This window comes from Meles meles, chromosome 16 (assembly GCF_922984935.1).
Source record: "Meles meles chromosome 16, mMelMel3.1 paternal haplotype, whole genome shotgun sequence".
Taxonomy (NCBI): Eukaryota; Metazoa; Chordata; class Mammalia; order Carnivora; family Mustelidae; genus Meles; species Meles meles.
Window position 1 is genome coordinate 21776348 of NC_060081.1, and position 21575 is coordinate 21797922.

General features: G+C 57.0%; 1 protein-coding gene across 5 annotated transcripts in view; it reads right to left on the minus strand.

Annotated features, from left to right (window-relative positions):
• Positions 1 to 350: 350 nt before the first annotated feature.
• The window catches only part of TTC7A (tetratricopeptide repeat domain 7A), a 116011-nt gene continuing 94786 nt past the window's right edge, over positions 351 to 21575 (minus strand). For 4 of the 5 annotated variants that reach the window (XM_045980431.1, XM_045980433.1, XM_045980435.1 and 1 more), the window contains 2 exons: positions 14846 to 15048; positions 351 to 2591 (listed from right to left, as the gene is read on the minus strand). In XM_045980431.1, coding sequence (XP_045836387.1) covers positions 2370 to 2591; positions 14846 to 15048 — 425 coding nt within the window. In that variant the 3' untranslated portion in view covers positions 351 to 2369. Of the gene's footprint in view, positions 2592 to 6836; positions 10250 to 14845; positions 15049 to 21575 lie in introns of those variants that run through there. The other variant, XM_045980432.1, reaches the window with a different exon arrangement.

A 21575-nucleotide genomic window follows, 5' to 3' on the forward strand; every position in this document is an offset into this window, starting at 1 on the left:
CCACCATGTGCCACCGGCCGTGCCCACAGGCAGCAGGAGGCTCAGGCCCACGGGAGGTACAGGGGCAGGGAGGGGAAGCTTACTCCGGCGGCCCCACCCAGACCCCCCACTGCCTTCCAGTCCCCTCCGGGCTTCAGCACCTTCCTAACACACCCCCACCTCCCCCTGCTCCCACCAGTCTCTTCCTGGGCCCCTCCCCGCTTCCTCCTCCCCACCCCTCCCCACTCATGGGGCCTGCCCCGTGACTTCTCAGGCCTCTCTTCCTGCAACACTCCCTCCTCACTAAGCGCTCAAAGCCTGTTCTAGGGTACCTACTGGAGGAAATGAACACGCTGCATTCCTTCCAAGGATCTCTTTATTCCAGATCTTTATTTCAAATTGCCCACAACTTGGCCCAACCCTCAGAGGAACCCTCATTCCTCCTCCAGAGGAATGCTGCCAGCAGAAATGCATTTGGTGCCTGTCCTGGGACCAATAGTCAACTACCAATCTTCGGGCATCCCGAGGCAAATCAATAGCATTTGCGTCTCTCGTTAGGTTTTTTTCTAACAGAATTTCAGAATAAAAATAGATCTCTATCATATATATATCTATATATCTATATTTATACACACACACGGAGACAGAGATCCTTCAACCAAGCAGTGAAGGCTCTGGTGTCCTCTGCAGTGTCCCTTGTGGTGCGGGGAGGCCAGGAGGGGGCAGGCCCTCTCTGGGAGGCACCTGGGGGTGCGCAGGGCTGAGCCAGTGTGGTGAGGAGGGTGGGTATCCGACAGCCCCTTCTCCCTGAGCAGACTGGGCAATGACGAGCAGGGCAGCCCTCATCCAGTCTTTCCACACACCTTAAGATGAGAGAGACGTACCAGATGCAGCTTTAAAAGTAAAACCCAAAGTGCAGATAAAAAAGGAATTCCCTGATAAGGTCCCCCCACCCCACGCCACCCCAGGGGGCAGAATAACTTCTCGGGGAGAATTCCAAGAGCATCATGCAGTGGGGGCTGGGGGAACCAGGGCAGATACCCACCCCCCAGCCCCAGGTCCCCGGCTGACAGAGATCATCTCTGTCCCCTGCACTGATCTCTGACTACAGTCCTCACTGGGCCTCAGGCACCAGGGGACCAAATGGCCTGTAGTGGAAATGGACTGTGGGTGAGAGGTACTGGGGTCAGTCCCAGAGACTGCCCACCTGCATATTATTATCTCAGAGGGTTCTGCATTGTACCCATTGCCCAGAAACCCAAGGCCCGAAGGAGTATGTTGATGCAAAGTGTGAGGAAGAACGGGGTCCAGCTGCCATGTTTATATCCTAGGGTCTACAGCCTAGGGCTTGAGAAGGCCGCTTGGGCTGGGGCATGGTTCCAGAAAGATGTGCATGGCAGAAATGGGAGGGGAGTTAGGGCCGGTGCTCAGTGCCCCTGGCCAGGCACCAGAGGCCCAAAAGGCACTTGGCAGCAGAGAGGAAGAGCAGTGGGGCCCAACCAGCCTCATGGGGTAAAGAGGAGGATCCTGCAACAGCTCAAAGCTGGGAGAGGGACCCAGAGATCCTATCTTCTCCCCACTTGCCAGCAGAGTCTTCAAGCCCTGACTGCCTGAGGCAAGACCTGAGAGTTACCCAAAACCCAGTCCTGAGACTGGGGCTGAGATCAGGGCCCTAGGGCTTCCCAGGCACAGGTAGAGGTGAAGTTCAGCTGTGAGGCTCCCCGACCCGCGCTCTCAGGGAGCAAGTCTGATCACCAAGACTCTAAGTCACTTAGGGTTCAAGCAGACATCTCCCAAGGCACCGAGCTAGGACCTGGGGAAAACCCTCTTGACCTAGTCAGAGAGCAGTTTGTGGGGTTCATCTTTGGTGCTGGAGATCAGGGAGCTGAAGTTCGAGGATAACCCCTGTGCACAGTCACTGGGCAATCCAGGATCGGGATGTGGAGGGTGGCAGGTGTACTATGGGAGCTTCTAGACAGTGGGGGGCGGTGCCTAGGAGACCCAGACCGTTATTGCACATTGAGATGATGCACAGACACTCTGGGGCAGATGCTCCCTTGCTGATGTGGCTTCCCAGCTACTTCCTTCCTCATAAATGCCACCAGGGCGGTCTGAATCCCAAGGAGCAAGGGATTTGCTTTCAATGCAAATCTGGTCCATCGGGCTCCAGACAAGCAGCTCCCAGACCCAGCTGGCCCTGGAGGGAAAGCAGGACTGGAGTGGAGGAGGCGAGGAGAACTAGGGCTGCAGCCTGCAGAAGTGTTCCCTAGAGATGTATTTCCCTGAGGCCCCACACCTCCCCTGTCCTGTGCTCCCTGCTGCCTGCCTGTGTCCACCTGCCCCCCGCCCCCTAGGGCAGCTCCCTCCCACCCCGCCGCTGCAGTGCCAGGTCACAGCTCTCTGGGGATGATGGAGAAGGGCAGCACGGGGCTGCTGGCCTCCAGCTCGAGGGCAGTGAGGAAGCAGTCGACAGCAGCCTCGCTCTGGCCCTGGGCCTGCAGCACCTCGCCCAGGCCCTGCCAGGCCTCGTGGCAGGTGCTCTGCCTCTCCACGGCGTCCCGCAGCACCTTCTGGGCCAGACTCTTGTGGCCCAGCCGACTCAGGATCAGACCCTGGGGGGCAAGCACAGGGCAAGGTTAGTGAGAGTGTCTTGCGGCAGGAGCATCCTGGCCATCAGGGCAAGGGGGCAGCTCAGCCACCAGCGAGAGGGCTCAGAGTCTCAGCCTTGGGAACCATCAAGTGACCGTTGTCGTTAACCCATGCAAATCCTACCTGTCCCCGCCCTGGCCCCCGGATCACCCACTGTGGGAGCTCTGTCCCTCCCGGCCCTGAGGACGCGCTTTCAAGTCAGCTGACCCAACTGTGTGCCTGCCCATTATAACTGGGGATGCTGGCAAGTTACCTCTCTCTGGTCTTCCGTTTCCTCAGCTCTAAGTGGGAAAGACTGCAGTACCCACCCGAGGGTTGTCAAGTTTGCACGAGTCACTATATGGAAAGCACTTGAAGAACATTGTCTGGCATGTGTGAGCTCTCAGTCAGTGGGTCTCTCACCCCGAGGCCTTGCTGCTGCCCTGTGGAGCCCCCCTTCCCCCCAGGAGTGTGTGGAGGAATGTGTGCCGCAGGCTTCAGACTCTACAACCTGAAGGCAGAACCTTAAGCTTATGGGTGCGTATTGTGGGGAGGGGGGCGCAGTTCTTTGGCCTGCATCAGCAGTGGTCTTCCTGGGACGTCTGGGTCCTGGGACCTACTGCCCATCCCAGCCTGGCCCGGCAGGTGAGGGTCACAGGAGGGTGGATGCTGGGTAGAAGGAGAGGCTCTGCTAGATGAATCAGGGGTGGCTAGGAAGCTCGGTGCTGCTGTTTGTCTTTAACAACCCTGCTGGCAGAGAGAGGAAGTGACAGGAATTGCCACAGAAGTTTGGGAAGTGAAACTAGGACGGTGTCCCCTCTATGTCCTCTTTCACTCATACTGGGAAGGGTGCGGGGAGGTGGGAGGACAGCGTAGTGAGTAAGGGGTGGGGGACCAGGACCCCCCCGGCCTCCAGTCCCAGAAAGGCTGCTTTACTCTGTCCCACTGATCTGTGTTCTAGCCCTTAAATGCGGCATGGGATGGCAGCATGGGGGTGTCGGGGGAAGGCTCCACTCATTCAAAGATGTGAGGTAAAGCCTAACACCGACTTCCTGGACAGGCGGGGGCTAGGCTGGGGGAGAGGAGCTGCCTTCTATGTTCCTGAAGCCCCCCCTCGGGCGCCCGCCCACTGATGGCCATGTACATTTTTAGCTGGAACATTTTCCTCCTCACCACGCTCCTCAGAGTTAGGCCCTCTGTTGCTATGGAGACCCACCGGGAAAGATGCACATGCCCGATTTCCTAAAGTCCTCTGAGGCTTGGAACACAACCAGCGAGGCAAGAGTGAAAGATGGCACTCAGGCAGCCCTAGGCAAAGCCTCTCCCTCTCCCAAGGTGCTGGCCGTGGTCCTGGGGGGTGGGGACAGGGAAGGAAGGGGGAGCAGTATTCATCCCGCCTCTTCAGGCCAGGGCGAAGCTGTCCCCAGGGAGCCCCACGGATGGGGTGGAGGGCAGGGGAGCTGAGGCGGGGCGGGGCCGGCCAGGAGCCGTGCTGACTCAGGGCCGCCCGGGAGTGGAGGGCAGCGCCCAGTCTGGCCAGCAGGGCTCTGGGCCAAGCTGTGCTGCCGGCATGGCCTGGGAGCTGGACCCTGAGCAGCAACCGATGGAACAGGGCCCACAGGGAGGAGGGAAGGCGGGCGAGACGACGGGCCGCCAGACACCAAAATTAAGCACCAAAAATGGAAGGTTTGCGCCTTGGGAGTCCTGCCCATGAAGGAGCAAGAGAGGACAGATACGAAGGCCAGCGGGGCCTCACAGTGTGGGGGCAGGGCCACTGTGGGGTTTACACACTCAGTTTTCTAGATCAAGCTTCCACGGGAGATTTTGTTTGAAAAGGGCTCCACCGCTAAAAAGGAGTTCGAAAACCCCTGATCTCCATCAGTGTGTGGGTGTTTGGTAAGGGGCCAGATGTGGCCGCAGCTGAACAGGGAGGGGGATGTGTGTGTGTGCGTCTCGCTCTGCTGGTTTTACTCAAGGTCTGCAGCAGGATTCTCTGCATGTTTCATGTAGAGAAAAGAGCCAGAGCTCCGCAGCCAGAAGACCTAGGCTGGGCTGGAATCCCAACTCTGCCACTGACAAGTGCAATGACCATGGGCCACTGGCCTGTTTTTCTGAGCTGCGGTTTCCTCATCTGTGAACCAGGGGACAGAATGGTGCCTCCTGGTAGGGAATTGTTAAGAGTCTGCAAGGACGAATTTGCAATCACGGAGGCAGGGCCCACAGTGTGCCGACAGCAAAGGGAAGCGTCCCCAGGAGGAGCAGAGGGTCCTGTCAGAGTGAGGAGTAGACATGATTTCTCTGGAGGGCAAGGCTCCCTGTGGACGAGGACTCGGGGGTGGGGTGGGGTTGGATCACGTCCCCCACACCCCGGGGTGCTGACCTCAGAGCCTGAAAGGAGACACCGGGCTGGGGTCAGGCTGGGGCCCCGAAGCCTAGGGCCTGTAACAGGATCTGCTGCCACCTGCCTGAGACACCCGTCTGTTCGTGTTTGGTAGCAACTCGGAGCTGTTTGCTGCCTGACAACTGGGCAGGGCCAGCCACAGGACGACGTGAGGTCTCACCTGCTCTGCCCCCAGCCTGGCACTGAGACAAGGGCCCGCCCTCACCACCCCCCGCCCTGCACCCCCACCCTAGCCGCCCAGAGAACAGGTCTCCAGGGAGATGGTGGGAACATTGTTCCACCCAAACGTCCCCGATGACTCTTCTCCACTCTGGCCAGGGGGCACCCTGAGCCAAGAGAAACCAGACCTTCCAGTAGGTGACTCAGCCTCTGACCCTCACCTGGGAGACGCCACAGCCAGGCGGCCGCAGCAGTCGGAGAGCAACGTGCGAGTTGCTCATGGCCGTTGAGCAACACATCTTTGAGAGGGGGCCAAGGTTACGGCCATTCAGGGAGGGCAGGGCTATGGGGAAAGGCCCCAGAAATTCCCAACTTCACCCATTCCTCCCTCCCTCCCTTCCTGGATCTCAGGGAGGAGGGAACATTTGGCCTCATCTCAACTACCCAGGACCCTCCTCCTCCTGCAAGCCTCCCAGGATAGCACCTCCTGGCCACGCCATCGCCTTGAGGTTGTGATTCATTACTGGTGGGCTCTCTTGTGCAAGCCATCTTAGGCTGAGAGGGGCAGGGTCCGTGGCTCCTGCCTGCTTGGCTATTCCCGACAAGACGCAGCTCAATAGAGTGCAGGTGGGAGGGTCCTGGGTTCTGAGCCAGGTATACCAGAGGCACTTAGGTGTGTGTGTTTGCTGACCTGCTTAGGGCCACAGGGACAGGCAGCCTGAGGGGCCCTCGGAGGGGAGCCCTCCCTGTTGGAAGATAAGTTTCTCTGTGGGGGGCGTACAAAGACTGCAACCTGGGATGGGGATGAAGGAGAAGATGGGTCCCTCCTTCCTTTCTCAGTATAGCTACTGCACACCACTATCTCACCTCATTAATTCAGTGCCTGACATTGTTGGCCAAGAGAGGAGGGGTAGCAGGAAGGTCCCAGCTGTATGTGTCTTTTTATTCCTCTGGGTTGGGGGTAGGAGGGCCCTGCCCTGGGAAGCAGCCCCCAGCGCTAGGCCAGCTGCAGGCCAGGCTGAGAGCTCCCTCCCAGTCCCTACCCTCAAGTATTTATAGAAGTTATTTTGGGAATTTTCTTTCTGAGCTCAAGGCACATTCCTGGGATTCTGTAACAGCCTTTCCAGCTGGGAAGCAGGGAATCTTTGCTGGAGCCTCCTGGTCCCAGGAGCCCTCCGCTTGGGGACCCTGGGCTGCAGGGAGGAGCCTGGGGTGGGGCCACCTCTGGGGTTGCTCCCTTCACCCACCCTGAGGCTGACACACCCTGCGGGGGAGGCCCACATTCCAGCCGGAGCTCAGGCGCTCAGGCCCTCTCCGGATGCCAGGTTCTCCCAGGTGTCAGCCTCAACCCGTCCAACCAGACTGGGAATGAGGTGTCTCTCCGGGCTGAGAACAGAGCCCACAGAGCACCACATCCCTCCTGGAGCTGGGGCAGCTCCAAGGCCCCAGGCCAGTCCCACCTCCCTTTTGGGAAAAGGGGCACAAATCCTTCTAGACCCCACCCAACATCTGGCTGACAAGCTCCCCTAGGCTTTCATCCGAAGAGGCCAACAGACTCACTTAGAGCCCAACTAGGTGGGGGTAGCAGAGGCAGCCGTGCTCGTGTGGCAGAACCCATCCCTCCCTAGCAGCTGTGCTCGTGTGGCAGAACCCATCCCTCCCTTCAGGCTCCTGCCTAACCCCACACCCCTAGGTGAGATGTCGAACACCAGTGGGCCTCTTGCTGGTGGTGGTGGGGCTGTCTGTCTTCAGAGGGCCACGGGCAGACTCAAATGTGAACACTAGCTTGAGAAGAAAGCGTGTCACCTCCTAGGGGGCTCTGCCTTTTCCCCTCCCACATTCTGGGCTGGTTTCAGGTTCTGGGCCTCTGGAGGCTCCGCCCACTCTAGAGCATAGCTGGGCCCTCAGGCCTCAGTCAGGAGCCCGGACTGTGGGTGCTCCAAGTGAACACCCTGTGACGACGAGTGAGGGGGCACCATCGCAGAAGCTCCCGTCTCTGGACGGGAGGCGAAGCTGAGGGGAGGAGACTCCTAACCTACTGGACAGGGGGATAGGCTGGAGCCTGCTGTACCCTCCCATCACAGGGAGTCTTTCAGACCATTGATTTTGGAGCTAAATTAAGCCAACAGTGATGTGGGAAACAAAGGCAGAAGAAAAATTATTAAATTTCCTTACCACCTACAGCCCACTGACAGCCCAAGTCCTTGAAACAGAGTGAACTTCCTCTAGGGACTCAGCTGCCTCGATGTTGACACTTTGCTAAGGGCAAAAGGCAATCCTCATCAGACCCCTCCCCTCCAAGATACTGTAAGCCTACTTTAACATATAAAAATTCCTCTGGAAACTTCCTTTATCTCTAAACCTAAGATACATGTTGGCAATCATCCCCCAAGCATATGGCCCACTGATATCCATCTGAAGGGTCTCATGACTAAGGTTTCATTAGATGGTAAAAAATGACCTTTCCCCAACAATAGCTCAAGGTCCTGGAAACCTTGCTTCCAAAATTTATTAGAGGCTTACACTATCCCTAACCCCTTTTCAACTTTTAAGTATATAATGGGCCACTGCTCATGACCCCGTGCAGCTCTTTCTGCCCATAGGTCCTGTCCCCGTGTTTTCATAAAATCACCTTTTTGCACCAAAGACGTCTCAAGAATTCTTTCTGGCCGTTGGCTTCAAACCCTAATGTTTTCCTACATCAAGAGTGCTCAACTGTCATTCTGATCAGAGTCTATGATGGGTGTCTTCCCTTCCACATCCTCATCAGGGATGCTGAGGACTTCAGGAGCCCACACTTAAGCCCAAGGCTTTCAAAAGTCTTGAGCCAGAGCAAAGGGAACTTGCCTTCACCTTCTTGAAGGTCTCTGAGCCTGGGCTGGGGGTTGCACCAGCCCAAGAATGAGGTGGGTAGGCAGGGGCCTGAACCTTGGTGAGGCCAACGCTAGGGGACATGCCCCACACAGCGAGCCTCCAGAAATCCCTTCTCCCTCCTGGAGATGCACTCTACTTTCCCACTCTACTTTCCCACCAGGGAATGCAGTCCTCAGGCAAGACTTGGGAGGGATGAGAGAGAGAACTCAGAATAAAACAACAGCACTAGGAGGCCAGATGGCCAACAAGACGTTCCTACTGAGCTTTCCTGCCAAATAGAGCAGTGTTCCCTGTCTATCAGAGCTGGTGGGGCAGACGCAGATTCTATGGAGAGCTGTGTGTGAGCATGCGTACATGCGCGCACGCGTGTGTGAAGGACTCAGGGTCCCTGCACAGACAGCACAACGCAGCACAAGACTTCTGGGCCTTCCCATTCCTCCCGGCTGCCTGCGCCCTCCTAGCTACTTGCCATAGTTCAGGAAGCCAACAAGGAGGGAGAAGCCTAGAGCAGGTGGGGTGTCCAAGACCCCAAAGCATCAGGCCCCAGGAACCAGAAACCCTGCCGTTCTGTGTGCTTACTGACCTCAGCCGGCACCAGGGAACCTTCAGAGGGCCAGGTCCTGGGTTTTACTCTGCAGCTGCTCAGGACACCTTTCCTCCTTCCAGTCAGGAAACAGAGGCTGAAGCAGCCTGGCCTGACAGAGGCCACAGCGAAAGGCCAAGCAGGGCCTCCCCAGAACCTGGCCTTTCCTGCTCCTCCTCCCCAGCAGTCTCAGGTCCCCTGCAGGCCTCGTCTGCTGAAGAGACCAGCCTGGAAATGGTTCTCACCCTCACCTCAGACTCCGGCCTACTGAGCCCTGCTCTCAGCTAAGGTCAGCCTGGCCTTGCACTGTGGATACTCCAGGCACAGGGTATTTGGGTCTGGGGTCCTGCACATCTCTGCCTTGGCCAGAATCATCGGATGGGCTCAGTGAGGACCAACAGGCTCTGCTACAGTGAATCTCTGGGCCTCGGCTCTGGGCACCTACTTCCCTCTACAAACCCGCGAGTGTCTGATCCTGGCCTGGGAGTCATGTTTCAGCATGGAAAAGGTAAAAGTCACCCCAACTACTGGGCCATTAACTTACAGAATTAGTTAACCAAATACTAACAGGAGACCTAGGTGTTTGGCATTGTGATTACCATTTTCCAGATGAGAACACTAAGGTGCCAAGAGGTTGAGGTACTTGGTCATGGTGGAGCAGTGATATAGGCAAAGGGAGGCCTGGTCCAGGTGTGAGACTCAGAACCGAGCTCCCACCTCCAGACACAAGCTGGCTCTGATAGTGGGGTTTAAATACCACCCCAGCCAACCAGCCCCAAACACAGCCTACAGGTAGCTCCGAGGCCCTGGTCCCTGCCCAGCTCCCCCTCCTCCCTTCTCAGCATCCAGCTGGCAGCCCATGGAAATCTGGACCAATGACTCCTGCCCCACGCAGCCAAGTGGGACATCCTGGTCTAAGGCTGAGCGCAGGCTTCGGCCCTTTGCCACCAAGTCTTTCACACAAATGGGGACGGAAATGCATGTTGATTTATCTTTACACAGCACTTAGGTCATTGGAACGCTAAAAGCTTCCTTGGAGGTCGCAAGGGCCTAAATTATTATCCCCATTAGACAGAAGGGAAAAATAGAGCCACTGAGGGAAGTAATCTCCAAGAGCCCTGGAACACGAGGGCTGTTAGGGCTGGCTCTTCGTGTCAGGTGGGTCATCTCTCCTGTCTAGTCCTGCCCTCTAGGAGCTCTGTGCCACCAGAGCTCACCCCTCCGGCCTGAGAGAGCAGAGCCTGCTGTGGGATGCCTGGAGCACCTACCAGGGGACCAACCCCGAGCCGCAGGCCTGGGCGGGGCAGGGTGGGCCAGAGCCCAGGTTCTGGCTGATTCAGGCCCCACCTCAGGGAGAGGCCAGGATGATGGTGGGCAGCTTCTGGGGTGTGGGGGATGCTGTGGCAAGCCCCAGCCCGGGGAAAGAGGGACCAGAGGTTCCGGGGCCAAATGGGGCCGGCCCCATGCTACGGCCAAGCCCCTGAACCCCAAACGCACCGGAGAAATAAGCCGGCAAGCTCCACGCTGGGAGGGGAGGGAACGAGTGCAGGGAACTAATTCACTGCCACATGCTCGTCAGGACAACAGATGACAGAAACGCTGTCTTCCTGTCTTCCCAGGGGCATCTGGAGGAAGAAGAGGCTGGGTCATGAGGCCAGGACTGCTTCAGAAATTATATCCCCAGGAATTACATCACAGGAGCCAAAGTTCATTCGGGGCATTTTCCCTGTGGAGGAAAGGGTTCTGGGGAGACAGGGCAACCAAAGCCTGGAACTCTGTCCCAAGAAGGAAGCATGACCACGGGCAGGGGCCAACGAGGAGCAGGGAGTCCTGGCCAGAGAGGCGCCAGGAAACCCCAGAGCCTAACGCTGGGAAAGCAGGGTTGGGTGCCGCCCACAAACATGGGGAGTGGGGAAGAAGCATGCCTGTCTCCTTGCAGCTGAGGCGGCATCGAAGCATCCATGCACGTGGCTCTGCCAAGGGGCAGGGAGAACGGTCAGTCTGTGGCCAGGGCCAGTGACCCTCCCAGCACTGAAGTCTTCCTCGGAGGGCTCTCTATGGCTTGACCATCCCATCAGTCGCTCCGGCTTGCTTGCCTTCCCCAGGCGTCTCTGTTCCTTCAGAGATGCAGAGAGCCTTCTGGGAGGCGGCACGGCAGAGACCGGCTCAGAGAGAGAGAGGGCTGCAGGCTGCCACGGATTCCTCACCACCAAGCCCGTGGAGTCCAAAGAACAGTGTCACCTGGGGGCCAACTCCTCTGCTGATCTTGGGAAGGGCCATGCTTCCTTTCTCCTGCTTCTTCAGGGCGGGCAAGGAAAGTTCAGGTTTCCTCTTCTTAACAGGATGCTCTTGCCCATAAATTCAGGGCTGAACACCCAGGCCGAGTGAGCAGGCTTTCTGGCTACTGGGAAGGGAGGCCGAGACGGAGCTGGCAAAGGTGGTCGGGACCTGCTCCTGAGGTTTCGCTGGGAATTTCCGTCTGTAGGGAGCACGGCTTTTTCTTTCTGCATCCGGCAGTCTCCTGAAGCGAGCTGGCCATCTGTGAGCTCCGTGGAGGAGGCGGCCCGCGGGGCCAGGGCCCGATGGCACAGACTCCTCGTGGGCACTGGAGAGGTATAGCTAAGCTGGTGTGTCCGTCCCGCCTGCTGGGGGGGAAAGCCTTAGCTGAGCCCAGCATGGAGCCTGAACCATGGAAAGGCCTCCCATCCCTGCCGAGGGCGGGGGGGGGGGGGGTGGGGGTGGGGGTGAGGGGTGGGGGGGTGGGTTTGCAGTAGGCCTGGGAAAGTAGAGAACCTGCTTCTGGGCCAAAGTTCATGTTCTTAGAAATGCCTGCACCCTGCCTCCTAGGAGTGTAGCCCAGGAGCGTAGCCCAACACTCCCCAAGGCTTTCTCTGGCCTGTCCCCACATTTCCTGTCCCATGCACACAGCCCCAGGCAGAGGCTGTGAGGCGGGGCTCCTGGTATTTGATGATCTTGCTTTCCAGACTGTAAGGCCGAGCCCGGCACCCACACAGCTCACCAAGGGATCCAGAGTTCTCCCAGCCCAGGCCATGGGTGCCTATGCTCTCAGGGGAGGGGCGCCTCTCCTCTCCTTGCTCCCATCAGAGGCTGATGTTCTCATAGAAATACGGTGGTGTGGCAAGACCAGGATGTCCTCCTTGGGAAGCTGCTTTGGCAATGACTGCATGGGGAGGGGATGGATACCAATTTCCTTCCATGTTCCTTTCTCCAGATAATTCTCCAAGGATGCACCAACCTCCAGAATTCACAAAGGTTGAGACAACTGATGGGTCTCTCTCATTCTCTACTATTTTTACAGTGAATCCCTACACAAAGGCCAAGTTGACTTAGACCACCAGGGAGTGGCTTCCCTCATGTTGGACCATGGTGAAAAAGATCCCAAGGTCACACCAGTGCCCAGTGAGAAAAAGTGCTGTGATTGATTAGCAATGTCTGGCCTGGGTAAGGAACTGGAGAGCAGTGTCTGTATGCTGTTTGCCTTCTCTGATGTTCCACTGTAGACCCCTAGAAGCGTCACATCCTGTGATTAGCACTGGTCTAGGAACAACGAAGATTTTACTTCATCTGCCAAAGGAGACATCAGGAATGTGGAAGTTATGTGTGTCTTTTCCTTAATCACCCGAGTGAATTAGAGTCAGAGCCAGGATGAGATCCCGAGGTCCTGAGCCTGCAGCCAGCCCGGGGAAGATACTTACATCAGGGGACGCAGGAGATCAACATGCAAAGGTGTTCCTGTGTCTTTGGGCAAAGAGGGCTTCATAAATCTTCTCCAGGCTTGAAATTTGCTATTCTCCAGGCATTTTCTGGGCTGCCGGCAGGAACAGAATGTGTGGAAAGCCAATAGGCTGTCCACACCAGAGCTGACTGCCCCTCTACTTGCCTGTGACTTTAACAGTGGGCAGGCCTGGCTCTGACTTGCTCTCATTTCATCCCCTCAGCCAGGCAACCCGGGGAAGAGAACAGGGGCCATTTCAAAAACATCTGTAGGGAGCCACTCTGGGCTGCTATTCCGTTACCATGGAAACCCGCCTCTAGAACTGGCCTCAATTTCAGGAAAACAGCTACAAACAATAATGAGCATAAATGAAAAATGGGCCACTGTTACTTCAAAATCGTACCTGTTATTGGACTTCATTAGGTTTTAGGGTCCGAGATGGCAGGCTCTGCTCTGCAAGCGCAGGAGAAGGCAGATGTCTCTGCCTGGCTGCAGGCCTAACGACACAGCCCACATCCTCCCTAATCAAGTTTCTGGATGGGACCCCCAGGGAGGCATCTATCACAGGAGCGAATGTCTGAACTGCGGGAGGAAGGAGGATGTGCCTTGCAAAAAACAAACATTTGCTGAGCAGACTGCAAGGCAACACGCGGCTATGTGGAGGGGAATGCAGGCCAGGGTGTAACGTCACCGCGTGGGCGGTCTTTAGCTGACGCGGAACATTCGCACAGGCCCAGGGCAGAAGTCCTTCAAGAAATCAAGCAGCAGGAATAACAGCTGAGCTGAGAGGCTCTAATCTGTTTTCCGGGGCTACTGGGGTTGGGAAGGACCCTATAAAGACCACCTGGCCCAGCTCCTCCCCCAAGTAGGATTTCCGTTCTCTTGGCAATGACCTCACCAGATACCTCCCGAGCTTGTACTTCTCCTATTCTTTTTTTTTTTTTTAAACTTTTTTTTTTTTTTTAATATTTTATTTTATTTGACAGAGATCACAAGTAGGCAGAGAGGCAGGCAGAAAGAGGAGGAAGCAGCCTCCCTGCGGAGCAGAGAGCCCGACGCGGGGCTCGATTCCAGGACCCTGAGATCATGACCTGAGCTGAAGGCAGCGGCTTAATCCACTGAGCCACCCAGGCACCCCATGTACTTCTCCTATTCTTGAGAGCTCTACTGTCGTTCCTGACACAGAGCGGAAATTGAACTCCCCGTGGCTTCTCCTTGGGAAGGAATCAGAACTCTTTTGGCAATGATAAGCCTGCAGCCATCTGGGGTCATTCTGACCCCTCTGTGTTCTGCATGTGGCTGATGTTGGGGATGCCCTCCCCTCAGAGGATGCTCATTTGGGGCATCTGAGGTGGGACCTGCACCCTGATAGGGGAACACTGTGTTGCTAATGGGATGTTCCTAAATTATACTTCAAAAATCACTGTGTTGGGGCACGTGGGTGGCTCAGTGGGTTAAAGCCTCTGCCTTCGGCTCAGGTCATGATCACAGGGTCCTGGGATCGAGCCCCACATCAGGATCTCCGCTCAGCAGGGAGCCTGCTTCCTCCTCTCTCTCTGCCTGCCTCTCTGCCTACTTGTGATCTCTGTCTGTCAAATAAATAAATAAAATCTTTAAAAAATCACTGTGTCGACACATGCGTGTACACTCTCAGAGCGTTACATTCATCCTGATAACCTGCTCTCTGAAAGCAGCTAAGGAAAAAATAAATACATAAAAGTAGCTAACGAAAGGAAAACCAGTTATCTTGCCGGTCCACTATACCAGCTGTCAGAGCAGGTATTCAGTAAATGTTTCCTGCACCAGTGAATCCCCATTGCACAGATAAATCAAACCGAGGCTCAGAGAAGGGGGCCAACTTGCTCACGATTTCCTGCAAAGTGAATGGCAAGGCCAAGCCAAGAACACCAGCATCCTGCTCTCAGCCTTCCAGACCTTCCCACAGAAAGTCACCGAACCCTGGGCACCCAAGTCCTGAGTGTCACGTCCCAGGACTGGGGACTGCTGGGCCCGCTTACCCCACCCCCCCGAGGCCATTTTCCATGTGTGCTCGGGGAAGGCCTGTCATCACAGCCCACCCATGACATTCCCTGAATGCCACTAAAGAGACACGGAGCTCCTCCGAAGTGGGAGCAGTAGCCCAGTGAGCATCGAGGGCCCGAGGACTCCCAGAAAGCCGGGCATTTTGCCTAGAGTGTCCAGGACAAGGAGCTGAGGAGGAACCCCTTTGGGGTTACACTGCTTTACAGAAGCTTAGAGCAAAAAGGAAGTCGCAAAGAATATCAACCCATCCTAGATTTTTCATCAACTCAGGCAGGCTCTGACAGAAAGGGAATGGCCTACCTCCACAAGCCGGTTTGCTCTCTCCCAGCAGAGCAGGGAGGGGGCCACCTCCCTGCAGACAAGAGGGCCCACACAGACGGTAGAGGGGGGTGAGAGGGGAGGAGGGTCCCGCGGCCCCTCTCGGGGCTGGGGGCTGACTCACCAGGCTGTGCATGATCCGCACGCCATCAGGGTTCACTGTGAGCGCCTCCTTGTACAGCTGCTCGGCCTCCTCCAGGCTGCCCTTCATCTCAGCTAGCCGGCCCCGCATGTAGAGTACCGAGTGCGAGGTGGGGAAGAGGCCCGCCGCCTCCTGGATGCAGAAACCTGCCTCCTTGAGATGTCGCTGCTCCATGAACAGCTCAGCTGCAAAACCAGAAGGACGGTGGGAGGTGACCGTGGGAGGAAAAGTCAGAGGCAGAGGCCCCCTCCCCACATCTGACCATAAGCCCCCAGAGTTCGAGGGTCTCAGGTGATGGGAACCTCCCCGAGACTCACGGCGGCATGGGCCCAGCTGGCTCCAGGCTGTGGGGGCAACAGCACGGGACAGTTTCTGAGGCTCGCTTGGTATGAGGCATAGACCGTCTCCACCGACACAACAGCCTGCACACCAAGCACTTCTATTACCCTGCTTCAGGGAGGGGTTCACTGGGCAGAGAGAGGGGAGGGAAGCTGCCCAAGGCCACAGGGAGAGTCCGTGGTGCAGCTGGGGTTGGCATCAGGCTGGCTTCCAAGCTTGGCAGTGGGGGCACAGGTGGTATGCATAAAGGTCAGTGGCTTTCTGCAGTGTCCCTCTGCCTGGACCACGAGGCTGGGCGTAGGGATGGAGGCTAGTCAGGATGAGGCAGGTGCGTTCTCCCCAAGGCCCACACTCCTGGAGACGGGTAGTGGGCCAAAGCCTGCTCCCAAGTGTCTTCTCTCACTTCCTCCTCCCAAACGGTGCTCTCATGGGTCCTGTGCTAACAAACCAGGCTGAGAGGGGGGGATACCTCATTCTATTCCCTCCATAGAAAGGTGCAAGACAGCACTGGGCTTCCAGCAGCTCTGGCCTCCCCCCAAAGCCCAGGGCTTTCTGCCACAGCAAGACAACAGGGGATGCTCATGCTTTTCACCAACAAGCTGGGAAGATCTGTCCTATAACCAGTTGGCCCTCTTCCCCTAGATCACTGGAAAATGGGGCCATCTCTGATCCCAGGCTAACCCACATGAAGACACACTTCAGATCCACACTGCACAGGTACACACCCAGAGCAGGCACTTTTTAGAAACAGGCTGGCTAGGCGGGCAGCTCGGCCTCGTGACCCACTCAGCCTTCCTCTCCTGGCAGCCCCGGGCTCGGCTGCCCCTCCCGGAGCTGGTGCCCGCGCGCAGATGGGAGCACAGAAGGGCACACAGAGCCTGGCTGGTGGCTGTGCCAGGAGCTGTTCCTAGCACTGGCCAAGGGCTGAGGTTACACTAATTCGGGTTAGGTCTAGGGCGGGGTGCGTAACAGACATCCCCAAAGAAGCTCCCAGAAAGAGGTGGAAAAGCCGGACCCAGGCATCACGTCTTCCTGTTCCAACAAGCTGCAGCACATGGCACTTGGGGTAATCAGCAAGAGTGTTGCCTAAGGTTCACTGTGTAATCAAGTAGCTTGCCACATCCTATAAGACGACAGAGGCCTTTTTCAGCAAGGGGACTCTTTTCCTCTGGTGGAGATGAGAATTTGGAAGAATTAAGTGAACACAGAGGGGCCAGGCCCCCATTATCAGGCCAGAGAGAAACTCAGGCTCTTGTCCCTGTAGACAGCCTGAGCGGCACAGTCCCAAGGCAGAAAGCACGGGAAGGTGAGGCCAGGAAGGGCAGGCTTTGAGCCAGGGCCTTGCTGGGACGGTTGGCTGGAGTCAGGGGCTTGTCTAGCTCGACCTAGGCGCTCCTCTCCTTTCCTCTGCTGTTGTGTTCCCTTCTGGAGCCGCTGCTTGGGGGCTCTGAACAGGCTGGCTTCGTAAGTGAGGGTCCAGTGTGCAACTATTACATACTGACCATGTGCCTGGCCCTTCCAAGAGAAGGAGAAAGAGTGGAGGTGGAGGGAGGTGGGACAGCTGAGCAACCAAACCGCTGGAGTGAGCCAAGGCAATGTAACGACAGGTGCCAATTCTGAGAGCTCTGGGCACTCAGAAGAGGTCAGGTCAGCTGTGCTGGTGTGGTCAGGGAAGTCTTCCTGGGGGAGGCAACATTTGAGCTGGGGCCTGAAGGCACAGGGGCAGTTGGACTGACAGAGAAGGGAAGCTGTGCCGACACAGAGGGCTGGGTTCCACCATAACCGAACTCCCCAGGGTTACTGGGGGCAAGGCGAGAAGCAGAAGGAAGTGTGAGGTGTGAGTGTTGGGGGCAGGGAGGCCGCTTCCTCTACCACCAGGAGCTCAGAAGCTTGGCTCAGAGGCTAGGCCTAGCCTCTGAGCCCCTCCACTCCCCTCACCCGTGCCCAGCAGGCCCGGCCCACCTGCCGGCCTCATCCTGCCCCTGCTCATTAAACTGTTTACAACTCTCCAGCCTGCCTTCTGAGTCCTTGTCTCTGGAGGCTATTTCTCGTCTCTCCCTTGGGGGCTCCTCCCAGTGCCTTCATATCAACAGATTTCAATTATAGGGATCCCCACCTCCCTCTTTCCTCGGGTCCCTGGCCCTTGTTGGGCTGGCCACACACCAGAGAACATGCCCGGAAAAATAGGTAGGGCTGCTTTGGTCCGATGGACTTCATTACCAGTTAGGCAGGAAACCAGATGACACAGAACAGAGCCAGCGAAGTGAGGTCTCCTGAGGGCTCCTGGCCGCCTTGCACACAGTCCCTGGCACGCTCAGCCTCCAGGGCGGGGCCTCTGCCCTGCAGCCAGACCCACAGATCTGGGGGCTGCAGGGCACCCCTTCTTCCCAGCCTCAGCATCCCCGGGCAACTGTTTTACCAAACATGGTGCTCCCCAGCCAGCCAGCATCAGCTCCAGCAGGAGCCGCACGTGGCACGGTGCCCGTCCACTGCCCTGATTTCTCGACCTCCCGGCCTTAACTGCTGGGGCCCCAAGGTACCCACCCATCCCGGCCTCCTCCCCAGCAAGGGCTGAAGCAGTGCTCCCTGTTACCGGACTTGGCTTCTCACAGTCCAGGCCACCACCCTGGCAAACAGCCCTTGCTGTCCCCAGTGCGGAGGGGCCCTCTCCCATCCCCTCAGCGCCTTCTCTCTCCCTCCATCCTGATTTCCCCACTTCTCTCATCTTCCTGTCTGCCTACCCTTGACCTCCCCGCCTGCCTCTGTGTCCCAGCTTTTCTCCCTCTTCCATCCATCTCTCTCCACCCGCCCCCCTCTGTGCTGCTCTCGGCAGGCTCCAAATGGAAAACATCTGTTCCCTGGAGCTTTGCAACAGTCCCTTTTATTATTTTTTCTCTGAGGCATCCTGATCTAACCCCGCACCCAGTGCTGGTTCCAGTCTTTCTGTCAGAGCCAAGCCCCATCCCACCCCCAGGATGGGGGATGAACCCACTCTCGATGGGCCGTTTGCACATGCTGTTGGCAGGGAGGGCCTTGCCCCGGGGTCTCCTCCTGAGCTGAGGGGCAGGGTGAGGGAGGGCTCAGGGTCAAGTCGGCGGCCTTTCAGGGGCCTCCCCGCGTGAGAGGTGCTTCCTGAAGACCCTCCGTAAGACCTCAGAAAGGAGGGGCACCCAGGCTAAAGGCAGAGGCACCTCAGGGGGAAGCTCAGGAGAGAAGTTAAGGTTAGGCCCTTAGCTAGCCTTGAACTCCAGAGAGGATCACCAAAACTGCTCCTAAAGGACACAAGCGTCCTCCCCACAGAGCAGACCTTCAGGACAGATGGATACCCAGAATAAAGGAGAAGGAAGAGAGGGGGGCAAGGAAGGAGAGAGGCAGCTAGGGAACCAAGAGAATGACAGAGAATCCAAAGGTCTAAAGGCATCCTGCGGGTGGTCTGAGACCCTCCCTCTCAGGGACCCAGAGAGGGGCCCGATTTCCCTCAGGCCACAAGGCAGTCAAGGCTACAGGGCCTGGGCTCGCAACTTCCTATCCCCGAGTGGCAGCTGGGAGGTGGGGGTGCCGCTGAGAAGGGAAGAAGAAAAAGCCCAAGCAAGGGAAGAGGGGACGTGGGAAGAAGGCACAGAAGGCAGGAGGGAGAAGGGCGGGGAGCTGGGAGGGAGGGGAGTGTGAGGGAAGATGAAGAAAGGCAGGAGAGGCGAGGGAACAAAAGCACAAGAGGAGCATGTGGGACCAAGAGTACGGCAGAGCTGCTCCTTGACTGTAGTTCTTTTCGGGGGGGAGGGGAGGGGGAGAGAGAGAAAGAGTAAGGGTGGGGAAGGGGCAGAGGGAGAGGGAGGATCTTTTTTCTTTTCTTTTTTTTTTTTTTTTTTTTTTTGCAGAGGGAGAATCTAAAGCTGGGCTGACACGGGGCTCGGGGCTCGATCTCACAACCCTGGAATCACGACCTGAGCCGAAACTGAGTCGGACATGTGAATGTCTGACTGAGCACCCAGGCGCCCCTCCCTTGACTATAATTTTATGATGAAGATGATCTTTTGGCTTGGCCCCGACCACCCCACCCCAGTTCCCCAGTCTGCCCAGCTCACAGCCGGGGTAGCTTTTACCTACCCATGCCCAGGACCTCCTGAGGACTGTCTCCATAGGTGGTCCTCACTCTGAGCTGCCTTGGGCACAGGTGCTCTGCCCATCCTACAGGCTCTCTGGGCATAGATCCAGCCCGGATGGGGGGCTGTACTGTCTCTTGCTTGATGCATCTGTTTAGCAGCTGGGGCTCTGTGCCCAGTGCCCAGACACTGTGAATCTGCCATCTGGAAGCCGAGACTCAGGCCGGCTTCCCCGGACCGAGTGAAAGCCCATGACTGCCTGGGAGTGCCCTGGACCTCCAGGGCACGGGAACCCTTCATTACATCTCTCTCCCTCCCTCCAGCACACTGTTAGCTCCCAGAGACACGAGCTGCAGTGACAGAGGGAGGTGGGCCATCTTGCTCTTCCAAAGGCACCTCTCGACATGTGGACACGGGGGCACCTGTGAGGCCTCGTGCCACGGACACACGGACCCGCTGCCAAAGAGGCAACATTCCTGGAACTCATCTCTCGAGGGGAAGCCCCCTGTGATGTTTGTCACATCTGACTGGAATAGGATGGAGGCCTGGAGAGGGAAGGCAGGGGGACAAGAGTTGGGAGAGGAAGGGTACCATCTCCCAACCTAAGTGGGGGGACTGATGGGGGCACAATAGCCCGGGGTGTGATTCATCCTGAACGAAAGCTGGGGGACGAGCTCCTTCGGAAATGAAAGAGGAGGACATTCTTCCCTTCCCGCACATTTGCTGTAGGGGCTGGAATTGTCAGTCGGGGTGGGTGGGGGTAGGGATGCTAGTGAGGACACTCTCAGCCTAGGTCAGGTAGGATGAGGTTAGGGAGAAGTTTTTGCCTCAGGGATGTGGTCCCAGCAGCCCTTCATTCCCTAAGTGCTCGGCACATGCTTGCTGCTGTGGCTTCTGGAGTGCAGACGGCTCCGGAATCCTCCCACGCTCAGAAGGGAAATCCTGGGACACTTTCTTACTTCCCTTTCTGGATGTGGCCGGTGTCCCTCAGTCTCTTCTCCCTTTCTCCGATAATGACAGAGCCCCTGGTTTTTCATGGGGCACACAGACACCAGGAGAGCGACATTTCCCAGAGTTCTTTGCAGCTAGGTGTGGTCATGTGATGAAGTTCTGGCCAATGAATCATGATGGAGACTGATGTATGCAAATTTCACACTATAGCCTTACAGGGAGGGACTGTCCCCTTGTCCTACTCTCGCTAGTTATGCCTTGGAAGGTGAATGTGCTGAAGAGCCACGATGGGCCACAGGGGTGAGAGCGACACCCCATGGAGAACAGAGCCCGCACAATGGAAGGAACCTGGGTCCCTGGACCAGGAGAGCAGCGCTGTCATCCCAGTCAAGGGCGCCATCTCTGAATTGTTATGAAAGGACAACAAAGCGTCTACCTTGCAGAAGTCCCTGCGATTCTGGATCGGTCACACACACCCAAACCTGTCTCCTGATGCCACACTGCCCAACCCTTACCTGGCGCCACATTCAAAGCATTCAGATTTTGTTCTCAAGAGTTTTCTGGGGGCTGAATATCTTAGGATAACGTCCAGAGAAGAAAGGCTAATGTGCAAATTAATGAAGGATATGCCTTCATGCCACGCCTGATTACAAGCTTCAGGAAGGCCGCTGAGTTAACCTTCCTGAAGTTACCAGACTCTACCAGCACCCCGAGCATAAAGCTGCATACCTGAACCATGGAAAGTAGGCTTGTGGAATGCAAACACATGTTCGTTTGCTGCCGGTAGGAGACAACGCACAGCAATAAAATAAAGACCGTGGGAGTTCCAGAGTAGACAATGCACAACTCTGGGATCTGATCACCACCTCACTGATCCACGTGGTGAAGGCCCCGTGCGGGTGCAGCCTTCTACCCCAGGCACGTGGACAGGTTGGGGTTCCAGTGTGCCTCTTGGGAGCCAGGCTGGCTCCATGACTTAGAAGACGACAGGGGGCTGTTTGCCTAAGGGGAGGGCTTGTTTCATATCCCTCTGGAGTTCTGCCCTTCCTCTTGCCACTTAGGACACAACAAGCTGGCTGGGGAGCATGACCCTCACACATTCCTAGCCTCCGAAGGGACCCTGATACGCTAACTGGGGCCATGTTTGCATTATTAAAATGCTTCCCTGTTTAGCCTGTGCAACCTGGTCCAATTGCTTTCCCCAGATTCAGAACCTCAGGTGGGCGAGTAGGTGGAGGACTGCATGGTAATGGGGCCGTATGTGAAATCCAGACAGTGGAAAGCCTTAGATTCCCAGTGGACCACTTTCTGCCTCTAAC